Source organism: Nannobrachium achirus (assembly GCF_963921795.1).
Source record: "Nannobrachium achirus genome assembly, chromosome: 6".
Lineage (NCBI taxonomy): Eukaryota > Metazoa > Chordata > Actinopteri > Myctophiformes > Myctophidae > Nannobrachium > Nannobrachium achirus.
The window spans coordinates 34,115,632-34,127,775 of NC_137815.1; the positions used below are offsets into that span (position 1 = coordinate 34,115,632).

The 12,144-nt window shown below is 41.6% G+C and overlaps 1 protein-coding gene across 3 annotated transcripts; it reads left to right on the plus strand.

Moving 5' to 3' along the window:
* The first annotated feature begins 534 nt into the window (after positions 1-534).
* Positions 535-11,075, plus strand: LOC308287697 (nuclear transcription factor Y subunit alpha-like). 3 transcript variants are annotated; one of them, XM_080728941.1, is made up of 8 exons: positions 535-672; positions 1,556-1,630; positions 5,401-5,544; positions 6,827-6,958; positions 7,261-7,375; positions 8,328-8,467; positions 8,585-8,752; positions 9,893-11,075. In XM_080728941.1, exons 2-8 carry the CDS (start codon positions 1,574-1,576, stop codon positions 10,067-10,069), a joined length of 933 nt encoding a protein of 310 aa, XP_080585067.1. In that variant the 5' UTR covers positions 535-672; positions 1,556-1,573; the 3' UTR covers positions 10,070-11,075. The 3 variants fall into 3 exon arrangements, with proteins under 3 accessions (XP_080585067.1, XP_080585066.1, XP_080585068.1); XM_080728940.1 differs by having other exon boundaries at positions 538-672; positions 1,548-1,630; XM_080728942.1 differs by having other exon boundaries at positions 538-672; positions 1,548-1,630; positions 5,407-5,544.
* The last annotated feature ends 1,069 nt before the right edge of the window (positions 11,076-12,144 follow it).

Below are 12,144 nucleotides of genomic sequence, written 5' to 3' on the forward strand. Positions count from 1 at the left end.
GAAGCATTTTAATCCCATTGGTCGCCATTTTCTAAAAAGGTTTTAATGTATCAGAGTGCAGTACACCTCCCAACCGATGGGGTCGCGTAGTTGAAAGACATTCCGAGATGCTTTTCATTAAACAATACGGAAGAGATACGGGTAATTCTTCTTAAGCGTACCATATTGTGACATCCGTGAGCCTTCAGTAAGTATCTTATTTTTTTTTATCTGTACGTTTATATGACGAACGTTGCAAATTGGCTAAACTGCTCAACACAATGTTGAGGTCGAGCCATGACGATCATGAGATAAGACAGTCATGCCAGTCACATCCCAACACCGGGCGGCCCATAAAAACAAACGAACGTACTCTGTCTTCACACTGCGGAGTCGCGCGCCGAAAACCACCAGATATACAAGCTCAGGACAGCTCATAAACTACAGGGTGGTGGCGAGGTGAGGAACTTGTAGATCGGCAGATAGTTTTTGTCTCGCGAGACTACGCGGGGGGTGGAGTGTCTTCCAGTGGTCTCCGCTCTTCTCTTCTGTGCCATTGGATCGTGTGGCCGTGTCGTTGGCCCAGTCTCTACCAGTCTCCTCTGCGGACCCGAGACCAGCGCGTGGTGATTGGACTTGTCTATGCTTATTGGAGCCAATCAGAACCGGGGCGGCACAAACACAAACAGAACGGTGAGCAGAAGTCTTCAAATACTAGTGGCCAGGGCCAACATAGCTGATACGCGGTGGCTTTAAAACACGAAACAATATGGGGGGATTTCTTTTCTCTCCGCAAATGTATTTTCAAGCCAATGCAAGGCAAGCAAGCAGAGCAGCGGGGAGCTTGTTTTTGTTCCTCCTCCCTCCCCAGGCCGCCAGGCATCATGCTAGCTAGCTAATGTTAGCTAGCGTATTTGTCACACTTGATTGCGAGTTTTACAATACAAATACGTTGATGTGCAGTGTGCACACTGCTAATTAACGAAGCACTTGTGACAATACGATTAAACTAAAGCCACCAAAACGAGTAGGACTGTTTTGATCGATGTCATCATTTTTGCCGTAAACAAACCGCGGTAATAAACAATGGTGGACACAAAGAAAGACAACACTCCTCTCCATCTGGAGCTGTTTGTTTAGCAACTTAATGCTCCGCTTTGTACCATTTGACTTGTTTGGTAACAATAGGGCCTACGTCTTTGACACTTAAATACATTTTTTATTACTGTTTGCCCACGTATCGATTCACCTTGTTAAAGAAACCCGCACGAAAATTAAAAGTAGTAGAGAAAAACTGCTTCTGCTGCTGAGTTCTGATCGAATAGCCAGCCTTGACACAATATGACCGTTTTGATCCAAGGCTTGATCGATGACAGCTTCCTCGATGTATAATTAAATGGAGAGAGAGAGAGTGTAATATAGTGCAGACTGCTGCTGAATAGCTGATCTGGAAGGTTTTGCGATATTTCATGGTTAAAGGCTGGGGAATTAATGAGCCCATGTCAATGCTGAAAGGCATCCCTTTACCTTTGACCTGGAAAGTTAAACTGCCACCATTTACTTGGCAGGGCTGCAGACCACAACCACATAAACCATGGAGCAGTACAATACTGTACAAACTGTTACAAACGCAGATGGGCAGATCCAACAGGTAAGGGTTTATTAAGTTCTCTCCATTTGTCTCATGTATTATTATTATTATTATTATTATTATTGCCTGTTTGAGTTAAACTCCCTTCCTGAAATGTATCCACGAATCGGTAAAAAAAAATAGGTGGACGGGATGTTTTTTTTTTTTTTTTTTTTTGATCAGGCACTCATGTCTAGGCTTTAGTAATTGATTATACCACAGGTGGTACTATTAGTTGTGGTCTCTTACCCATAATTCTTTATCTGTCATATATTATCTGACCTCTTTTCTTTTCTTTTTATACCCCTTCCCCCCAATTTAGTAGTTATGCCAATATGCCATTAGATTCTTTCCTCCCCTCACATATTTCTGTGTGTTGTGACTATTGTCAGTCACTGGTGTTGTACTTACAGCTTAACTGATGAGCTTCACATGACGTTTAGCTAATATGACATACTGCAGTTAGTTAGCTGCATTAGAATAGTCTGGCCAAGCCAGGCTATGTCAGCAGACCTCAGACCCCATGTACCCCAGAAATTACCTTATGATGACCAAACCATGTATTCTCGATATTCAAAGTTACCGGCATGCATGGATCCAAGTAACCCGGTGACCAAGGGGTGCTGGTCTAGTTCAGTCTTTCTCAACCTGTAGGTCTGGATTAACTTAATATGAAACATTGTTTTCTCAATCAACAGTAAACAAACCAACACATTTCTAAGTGTATAGAAGAGGATATCTGCACATTTCTAAAGTGACAATTTAAGGACTTTTTAATACCACTGACATGACAAATTAAACATTGGCCAAATTGACAAATATTAGAGGCAGAAATTGTGAAAATAGACGATCTACATGCTCATAGCATGTAGAGCTGCTACATGCTCACAGCATGTAGATCTGCTATTTTCACAATAGAACTGTTATACCAAATGTAATGCCTCAACTCTTAGTGCTTGATGGGTTTTTGATTAATTCCCATATTTGTAATTCCTTTAGAAAGTCATCCTTTCACAGAAGACTCAGTTTCCACCCACAGAGTAAAATCACAGTCAGTCAGAGTCCAAGAAAGGAGACCACACCATGTACGTCCGTTTGAAATAATTGTATTAAGAGAATAGTGCAGAGTTCAACGTACAGTGCACCAATTCACCCATAGTGCTTTTCTCCCTATACAAAACATAATTTCACAGATATATAGAGTTACAGAATACATTAGTCACATTCTGATTGGACAATTAAACATAACAACTTGTTTTTGTGTCTTGGGCCCAGGATCCAGAAGGACATATGCCACTGTGTTATCCAGTGTCCTGGGCATTATGACCTTATTGAGATATCATTTCTCGGGTCAACATCCTTTGTACAGACCTGCAGTGAAGCATATCTCATCACGTGCATTAGTTATTAGATCAAAACAAAATAACCTTGACACTTTTAAAACTGAAAGTGGTGTCTAACATTAAAATGTAATGTTATATTGATATTGATATCAATCAATCCTTATCTAACAGTGCTCGTCAGTTAAAATATGATTATGTGGGGGGTCGCGGCCTGAAAAGGTTGAGGACCACTGGTCTAGTTTAATAATTATACAATAAGCTCTATATGTTTTAACATCTCATCTGTGTTCCGTAAGATATGTGTAAAGGGCCATTTATAGTTACGTATGGTTGATTTTGTGTACGTTTTTGGGTGAGACAGTACGTACGGTAGTTACGTCGACATACATAGTTGCTCTATGCGTTATGTACGTGCCTACCCACTCTCCGCTCCAATTCTGCTCCCGTTGGAGCCGCGCGCCACATGGAGGGGATCTTCTGCACAGCACACACGTGTGAAAACCGAAGCATTTTTAGCCAAAATATGTAGAACGACAGAGTTTCTTGACCCGGCGACCGACGTGATGTTTTGCTGCTGTCTGTCGCAACATTATCGCGGTAAATGCAACTCCGTGAGGGTACAGATTTAACCACCCAGACTGAGTAATAATAACAACACAGTGCACTGCACCCATCTCGCTTTTGGATGAGAGGTAGAGTTCTCAACGGGCCTGAAAATTAAGGCCCGGCCCTAACTGGGCCCGAGTGGGCCGGCCCGAAGCCCGGCCCGACCCTAACAATTATCATCATTTTCGGCCCGAAAGCCCGAGAGAGAGAGAGAGAAAAAAAGAAACGTCGCCACTCGCCAGTAGGCAGCTGGCAGCACCAGTGTCTCAAATTACAACAGTGAGAGAATGCACATATAATAGTTGGCGAAATGGCAACTTCACGTGTTAAATTGTTCATGAAACATACAAGGTTCTGCACAAAATGTGCTAACGTTAAATCCCTGTTGTTGTCAACAGTCAATCTCAATCATACAGCTCTCATCCTCTCTCCCCCTGCCGTCGCTGCCTGCGTGATTTATGTTTCGTCCTTTCAACGGTCACGCATCAAACACAGGCAGCTGGCTCGACAGATCTATAGTATAAACCCAAAACGTGTTCATCTAGCTTGCATTCTGGGCTTGCAGATCTGTTGTTTAGTGCGCGACACGGTCGACACCACCTGACCACCATGCTTAAACATACACAACTCAGGCAACAAGCGGCGCGCTGCGGCTGTAAACCCTTTAATATAAATGCACACAGCAGCAGCAAATGGACACTGGATTAACCAGAAAGCATAATGGAATTATTAATATCTTACCAGAGGAGATAATCGTCTCTATAAGGTAAGAGGATGTCAACGTATGGTGCTTTTAGGTTGATCATGTTGATGTTGTTGTAATACAATCCTCTTAAGTCCTTGTCAATAATATCCAGGTTGGTTCCGCTTTTAAACTAGTTTTCTTGGATTTATACTTATTACAAACTTGTGAAATTGTCCGCTGCCTTTTAATTTAACATGAAGCTCTGCTCGAAACTTTCATCGTAGCCGCTCAACACAGAGCTAACGGTGACTCGCTGCTGTGCTGTGAATTTCCGTATATCCAAAGGTTTCGATTGTGACGTCATCACAACAACCAGACTGCTCTATGAGACTGATAGACTATACTTCCGTATGCGTCACCTATTATCCTTGGTCCATTGGTTAGGAACTTAGCCAGGCTGCAGTGCTGCGCTGAAGACAGTCAGACAGCGATATGCGCCTGTTCTCTGTTGCTTGAGTGACGGAGCCCGGGGCCCGGCCCGGCCCGGCCCGGCCCGACTAATTATTATAATTTTTGGGCCCGGCTCGGCCCGATAACGTCGGGTCGGGCTCGGGCTGAATTTGAGAACTCTAATGAGAGGCGGTGTGAGTGTGTGCGTGCGCGTTTGTGTGTATGTATTCTCATGCCAATGCACAGCCGTTCCTGTGAGGAATGACGTCTTCTTGGTTGCAATGACGTTCCTTTTTTTTTTACCGTTTCTTGCTAAAATTATATTTCTTGTTGGGACACATATAGTTTGTTTCAGAACCGCTGTTATAAGTAATTGTCCTCACTACTGCCACGGTTGACAAAAGTTCGCCACGGCCGGGTAGTTCAAGCATACATACGTTTTTATCGGTTTTGATCCGTCAGGTTGCGTCCGGACCTACGGAGCAACCGGATTAAATTACTCTCCCCCTCCGTTTCTTGTGTATTGCTGCGGTCCTTATGTATTACTATGCATGGTACTTTACACATTGTCATGTAAGCTAATGTTTCCCATCAGCAGTTCAAGCTGGATGCGCTGTGATCAATGAGACACAAAGGCTGTAATGTAACAAAATAAATCTCATCGCACATGGCTACCTCTTACTTATTATTCCCTCTGTTTTTGAAAGATACAGGGTCAGCCTTTAATGGTGCAAGTCAGCGGTGGGCAACTCATCACTTCTTCAGGGCAGCCCATAATGGTGCAAGCTATGGGGGGCCAAGGGCAGACCATCTTGCAGTTACCCATGTCAGGAGCTCAGGGTCTCCAACAAGTAAGAGAAAACACATGAACCATCAAACCTTTCCCACTCAACCTTGCAGTTACTAATCTTTGACTGGACAGAACCATTGATTTCTACAGACCGTAAATGAAGCCTATTTTTCAGCAAGTGCAAATCCACCATCTTTCTATACGGAAATCAATCAAATGAATGCTATTGGCTTGACTCTGTATAGCCAATACAAATTCTAGAAACATAGCCTACCTTAAAATAAATTTAAAAGTTAACGTGACCATGATTTACTAATCGCATATTATGATTTAGAAAAGACTTTAAACTAGCGACTGAAAACAAAGTGTTAATGAAAAGTATTACTAAGATACGAAAATCAAGTGTAAAGTTCGCCAAATCCTCATAAACTTACATTGAGTTGAAGGTTTTTTGGTACCAGTAGAAGGTGAAATAGCGTCATCTGCTAGGCCATTAATTGGAAGAGCAGCTTCAACAAGAATCCAGAAGCGGCTTCATTTCCAGCGAACAAAACTTGCCCCATGGACTGTACAGATATAATGGGGTTGTGTGCATGGTAAAGGTTTAGAATAATTAAACTTAGGTAAAGGAAAGACCACTGAACTCTAAAATTGACTTTCACTTAAGAATAGAGGGTATGTGCATGCATAAAGTGAATGGCAAATCGAGTGGCAACGTGAATTTAATGTCGGTTAACATCGTTTAATGCAATAAGATAGGACTTTTCTGTTTGGATGTATGGGCTGTCACGGCCAGAAAGTAGTTTTTTGCCACTCAATAGGCGTTCTCGCATAACATCCGGCTATGATGATGTCACCAGTAGCCGGGGATCCAGTCACCCAAAATGTGAGATGACCATGTTTTATCTATTAGTTTGGTCATTAAGGTCCACAGAATGAGAGGCCTGCTCCGCTGGAAACATTGCAAAAAAGGTTATGGCCATTTGTATATTCACTGTCCCATTGACTTAACTATACAGGAAAAGGAAAAAAGAATCTTCTTTAAGTAGCATGCGAGGAGTCATCACTTTTTTACACCTTGTGTCAGTGTGATTTAGGCTGTCCTTACACAGCGATAGGAACTTTTCTTGTCATTACTTATTTTATTATATTGATCTTTTGTTGTGTTAGTTAAGTTGTGTATGTGTCTTATTTTTGTTTAATTAAAAAAAATCATCTATGTATACTACATTATTGTATTATTTTGTGATATGATGAGTAAAAACAATTGTATATAGTTTATATAAACAAATTATGTATATAGTTTGTGCTGACACTTAACTACCGCTTCCTGTGTTTTCCAGATCCAACTAGTGCAGCCGGGCCAGATACAGCTACAAGGAGGGCAAACACTTCAATCCATCCAGGGTCAGCATGGCATACAACAGTTTATCATTCACCAGCCCCAGACTGCTGTAACAGCAGGACCCAACCAGGTACAATGGAAAGGCACTTTTGTGTGTGTGTACAAAAAATACACGTGTGTACGTACGTACATACTCTACATACATACATACATACATAGACATACATAGCTAATTTGGTGACAGCTTACAGCGAATAAGCTATTACTGGCCTTCCCTTATGATAGTCTCTTGTTTCTGATTTAAAAATGCTTATAGTTGAAAAAGCTTCTATTTGATCATCTCATTCTCTCACTTCATCCAATCCTGTTATGCATTATTTGGTAAACACTGCTGTGTAGTTTGACTGTTTTATGGATACCGTTTCCTTCCAGGGTCAACAGCAGCAGACTCTACAGTTACAGGGGAATCAGTTGCACACTGCTCAGACTGCAGATGGACAAACCATAGTTTACCAGCAAGTCAACGCCGGCTCTGTTCTGCCACAAGGTGAACTGCTCAGGTCTCCCAGTTGTTTAAGATGAATCTGAAGTAAGATCGTCTTAAATATCTGGCATTGGAATTCCCAGTTTCTAGTAGGGTTGTAGTAGGGTTGTTTCCAAAATGTAACGCCAAGGTTTATGCGCCCCCAAAAACCCTGGTACTCGGTTTAACCGTCTAATAATAATTTTAACACTCATTACATGGTTGAGACCACAGCTGTTAAATAGCCAATCAGAGACTGTTAATACAGTCTATCGCCACAAGATGTCTCCTTTCCCAAATCTAAAATGAAGCATAACCAAGAATTGACTGTACTTTATTGACTGGGCATACTATGTAGGGCTGTAATATGTTCCCCACAATTAATTTATTCAATATCTTCACTGACTGATATCAAGTCTGGACAACTTGTGTCAGTTGTTTAAGTCAATCAATGCGATTTGAAATGTGACTTTGGTGCCCCATGCCGTCCCTTAGTTCGGGGGAGGTGGGCCTGCGGGTGGGCGATTAATCCCGCAGCATCAGGATTTATTATTTTGTCCATGAAAAAGACTTCAATCAGAAAGGAAACTTGTGTTTTGCCACATCATTGCCGTGAATGAAACTCGTGGGCTGCTGAAAATAATATCCTATGGAGTGATATGTTTTACAATTCTTTGTTGTGTAAAGTTTTGGTAAGTGAGACAAGTGTGCATGGCTGCAGAAAGACTCATGTCGTCTCGTCTCTGGTCATTTTATGACAGTGGAAGCTTGTAACTCGAAACTGACTAAACTTGTTACAGATCTACAAGTTTACAACACGTTGATGGCTCGACACATTGTAAGCTTGTAGATCTGCTATTTTCGCCATGCAGTAACTCCAGATGGGGAGCGAAGATGTGACACTGCGGAGTTGTTCAAACCCTAGTTTCTAGTGGGCTTGTACTGACTAAAATATATAATTCTTCTTATGTTGCAGGCATGATAACCCTCCCGGCCTCCAGTCTGACGGGTGGTCAAATAGTTCATGCTACCTCTGACGGGAGCACGACCAATGGACAGCAACAAATGACTGTCACACTGCCTGAAAACATGGTTAATGGTAGTGGTATGGTTATGGTAAGTGAGAAAAGTCAAACGCCATTTGTGTATGCATGCACATGTTTATAGTATATGCATGCACATTGCACGCAGAGTGATGCATTTGTCTGACACCTGAATGTTTTCTGAATGCAGATGCAGGTTCCAGGTGGAAACACCATGCAGCGAGTACCCCTGCCCGGAGCCGAGACGCTGGAGGAAGAGCCTCTCTATGTTAACGCGAAGCAATATAATCGCATCCTCAAGAGACGGCAGGCCCGTGCTAAGCTAGAGGCAGAGGGAAAAATCCCCAAAGAAAGAAGAGTGAGTGAATGACTTTGTGATTTGAACTGCATTGATTGATTGAATGAATACTTTATTAACCTGATTGTTAACTCATTGGCTGCCCCAACCCGAGGAACCCGAGAAAATGCCTATGTTTTTCACTGCCAGACTTCTCTTAACTTTTAACGTGGGTGTGAATGTGTCCATTGTGCACGATCGGTCACGGACCATGCATTATGCGCGTGGACGTTGTTCACAGCTTCCAAACAAAACAAAAAAAATGAAAATTCGTTGTTACTTTCTCTAGCTAGCAGCCGTTTTGTTTAGAGTGTGAACGATCCCATGGGTGGGAAGGACATATACGCATCCGGTTTCCGGTTGGTGGGGGCGGGTATTTTCGTACGCAGCCTGTAAGAACAGCTGAGCTGTGCAGCTGCGCACCATCAGAAAATGGATGGATTGATCACAAGTCACGGAAAAGAAGTGTTGTGATTGGCCAGTAGTCACTTGACTGGCAGCAGTTTTTCCAGGAAGTCCGGATTACAATTGTTGCACGTCGCTCCAATGAACTGCAGATGCAGAGGCGATTGAGGCATCTAGCTTTTTATATCTGTGGCTGGGGAAGGAGCATTTCACTTAAATGAAGGGAAATGTTTGCTGTGTTGGCAGGAAGGCAGTCACTTAAACAAATAGCTGGCATATCTCTCAGAGCATACACAATATTGACATGAATTATTGACAGTAAGATATTCATGCCAAGAAGAAAATGTTATCAGTGATCACCTGCTGGCTGCTGTATGTGCAATATATTTTTATTGTAACCTGTTGTTAATTTCATTGTAATGACATAGTCTATGTATAATTGTAATATATTATTTAGGGCTAAAATCGGACCTGGAATATCGGACATGTCCGAGCATGTTGTGTTAAACTGAGCAGGTTCGGTGTACACTATCATTGCGTTGCGTGGCTTTTAATAGGTGTGCACTGTGTGCAGACGCCGCCTACGCATTGCACTGCAGATTAAATAACACTATGTGGACCCTTTTTATATGCATTTTCAATGCACATAATTAATGGTCACAAATTGTTTGGATTAATTAGTCCAGAATGTCTCATATGTGACTTTAACATTTAAAACAAACATGAGAATAATCTTGTGCATGTGTCATCCCTCAGAAATACCTTCATGAGTCCAGGCACCGCCATGCCATGAAGAGGAAGAGAGGCGAAGGTGGACGTTTCTTAACGCCAGAAGAAGGGGGAATGCCAGGCGGCATGCCGGAAATGGTGCCCCAAACAAAGCAAGAACTGAGTGAATTTGAACTTGTCTCTTCTCAATGGAATCCTGCATGAATTATGTATCACTTAACCCCATCTGGTTCCTGGAGTTTTATACATACTCTCTGCTACCTCATCATAAATGTATTCAAGATTAATATTTTTGTATTCTTTTGTAATACTTTGAATTTAGCCTGTCTGACAATTGCATGTGTATTTTAAAGCTGTTGGCATTCTTTGACTTCAGTTTACTTCTTGTAAAACCCAGTGATGACACAGTCATGTTCAAAATGTAATCCTATTTTTTCTCTTCGCAGATGAGTAAGCCTGGCTATGCGAGGCTATTGTAGTATTGAATGTGGGTGATGTCCAACATTTTACTTTTTATTTGTTATCCTTTTTTTATAGGTGAGGGTTCGATGTTATGAGCATGCATGGACAAATTCCTCTTTCTTAGACTTGTTAACTTTTTTTGTACAAATGACACTATTCTGTATGGTAGGAAAGAAAACAATGTTGAAAAGGCTATGGACAAAAGTCTTATTGCAAAGCAGTAACGAAAGACATTAGAAGGTTTACACTGTCAGAATGTACAGTACATATGAATACGAATTCTGAGAGTTCTGTTTTGCAAGTCACAGGTGTTTGGTATAGAATTAATGACATAATTATGTTCCAGGGAAGATTGGACATTTCCAAGGGTCCTCTCCTTGACAGTTGTAGAACTATCATAATACATTAACTAAAAGTTAGTGACATTCTAAAACTGAATTAAAAAGTATATCACTGAATATTGACCACCCCCACCGGTACAGAGTTCATTCGAGATTTAAGCAGCTGCACAGTGGTGTGTGTGTGTGTACCTATTTGGATTGAACAGGACTCTTTCATTTTAAGAATGATATACTTGTCTTTTAAACAATTACATTTATTATATAATTAAACATTACTAAAGGATTTGTTGACTAAATATTAACGGACGACTGACCCTTGGTGTGGTCTTAAGTTAATGATAGTCAAGAGAGGTAATGTGTGCAGTTCTGTAGAAGTGTAGGTAGGAAAACGTCTATTGTTGTAAATAGCCACCAAAACAAGTACTTTTCTTTTTTTGGAGGGGGGGGGGGGCGGGGGGGTCTCTGCTTCTAACTGCGGCTGTGTAACTACAAATTCAGGTATTGTCCTTTGTTTTTTATGGAAACAGAAATCAGGGCAACAAAAATCAACATAAAGCCCTTTGCACACAGGACAGTTGCGTTTTTTTCGTTTGCGGCATGAATAAAACGCATTGGATTTGGTGTGCAAGGCTGTGCGGAATCGGCGCTGCGGATCCAAAAAGGAGTCATAAAAGGAGTGATGAGTTTTTCACCGCATGCGACAAGACGCACGAATCGAACTGGGTTCGATCGAGAAAAAAACGCACAGCGGCAGCCACTCGTCGCACGGCTAATTCGGAGCCGGTGTGCATGAGGTCATAGAGAATCATTGTTTTCTTTTCAAAAAATTATATTGTCCGTTTTATCCGTGCGGTTAAACGCGCCTGTGTGCAAAGGGCTTAAGTCTAGTGTCAGTGACTGACAGAGGCAGGTAAAAACGAAAATGTATTATGCCAATTTCACTTAGTAGTACACAAGTGCCTGTTTTTTCATTTCTTTGTAAATGACAGTCAAGACAATAAATGCTGAAATGCTTTCCACATTGTCATTGTCTGTCTTATTTATTTTCTAGTGGAAATTGGAATCTACACCACATTATGCTTTTTCCACAGCTTATAGACAATTATTTACACCCATAGTAACACCTTGGCCTTATTTTCCATACATTTAACACAATGGCACCCCCTTGCTTATGTAGGGCTCCTCCAAAGGGGCACTGATTTGCTTCAGGGTTTAACTTCAACATGCATCAGAGGAAGCTTGTCCGGGTGCTCATTTGGTTCAGCCCCGAGCCTGGAAGAACAGGTTTTGCCTGTCATCACATCAATACAGAATGGTATTGTGGACAAAATCTTTATCCAACGATAAAATATTCAAAGTTTTGGGTGTTTTTGCACCGTGTTTTCTTCTGCTTAGTACTACTGTGTTCTATCGGTCTCATTCAATGTTATATGAATTTAAAAAAGGAACTCAATGCAAATAAGCCATGTGCTTTCC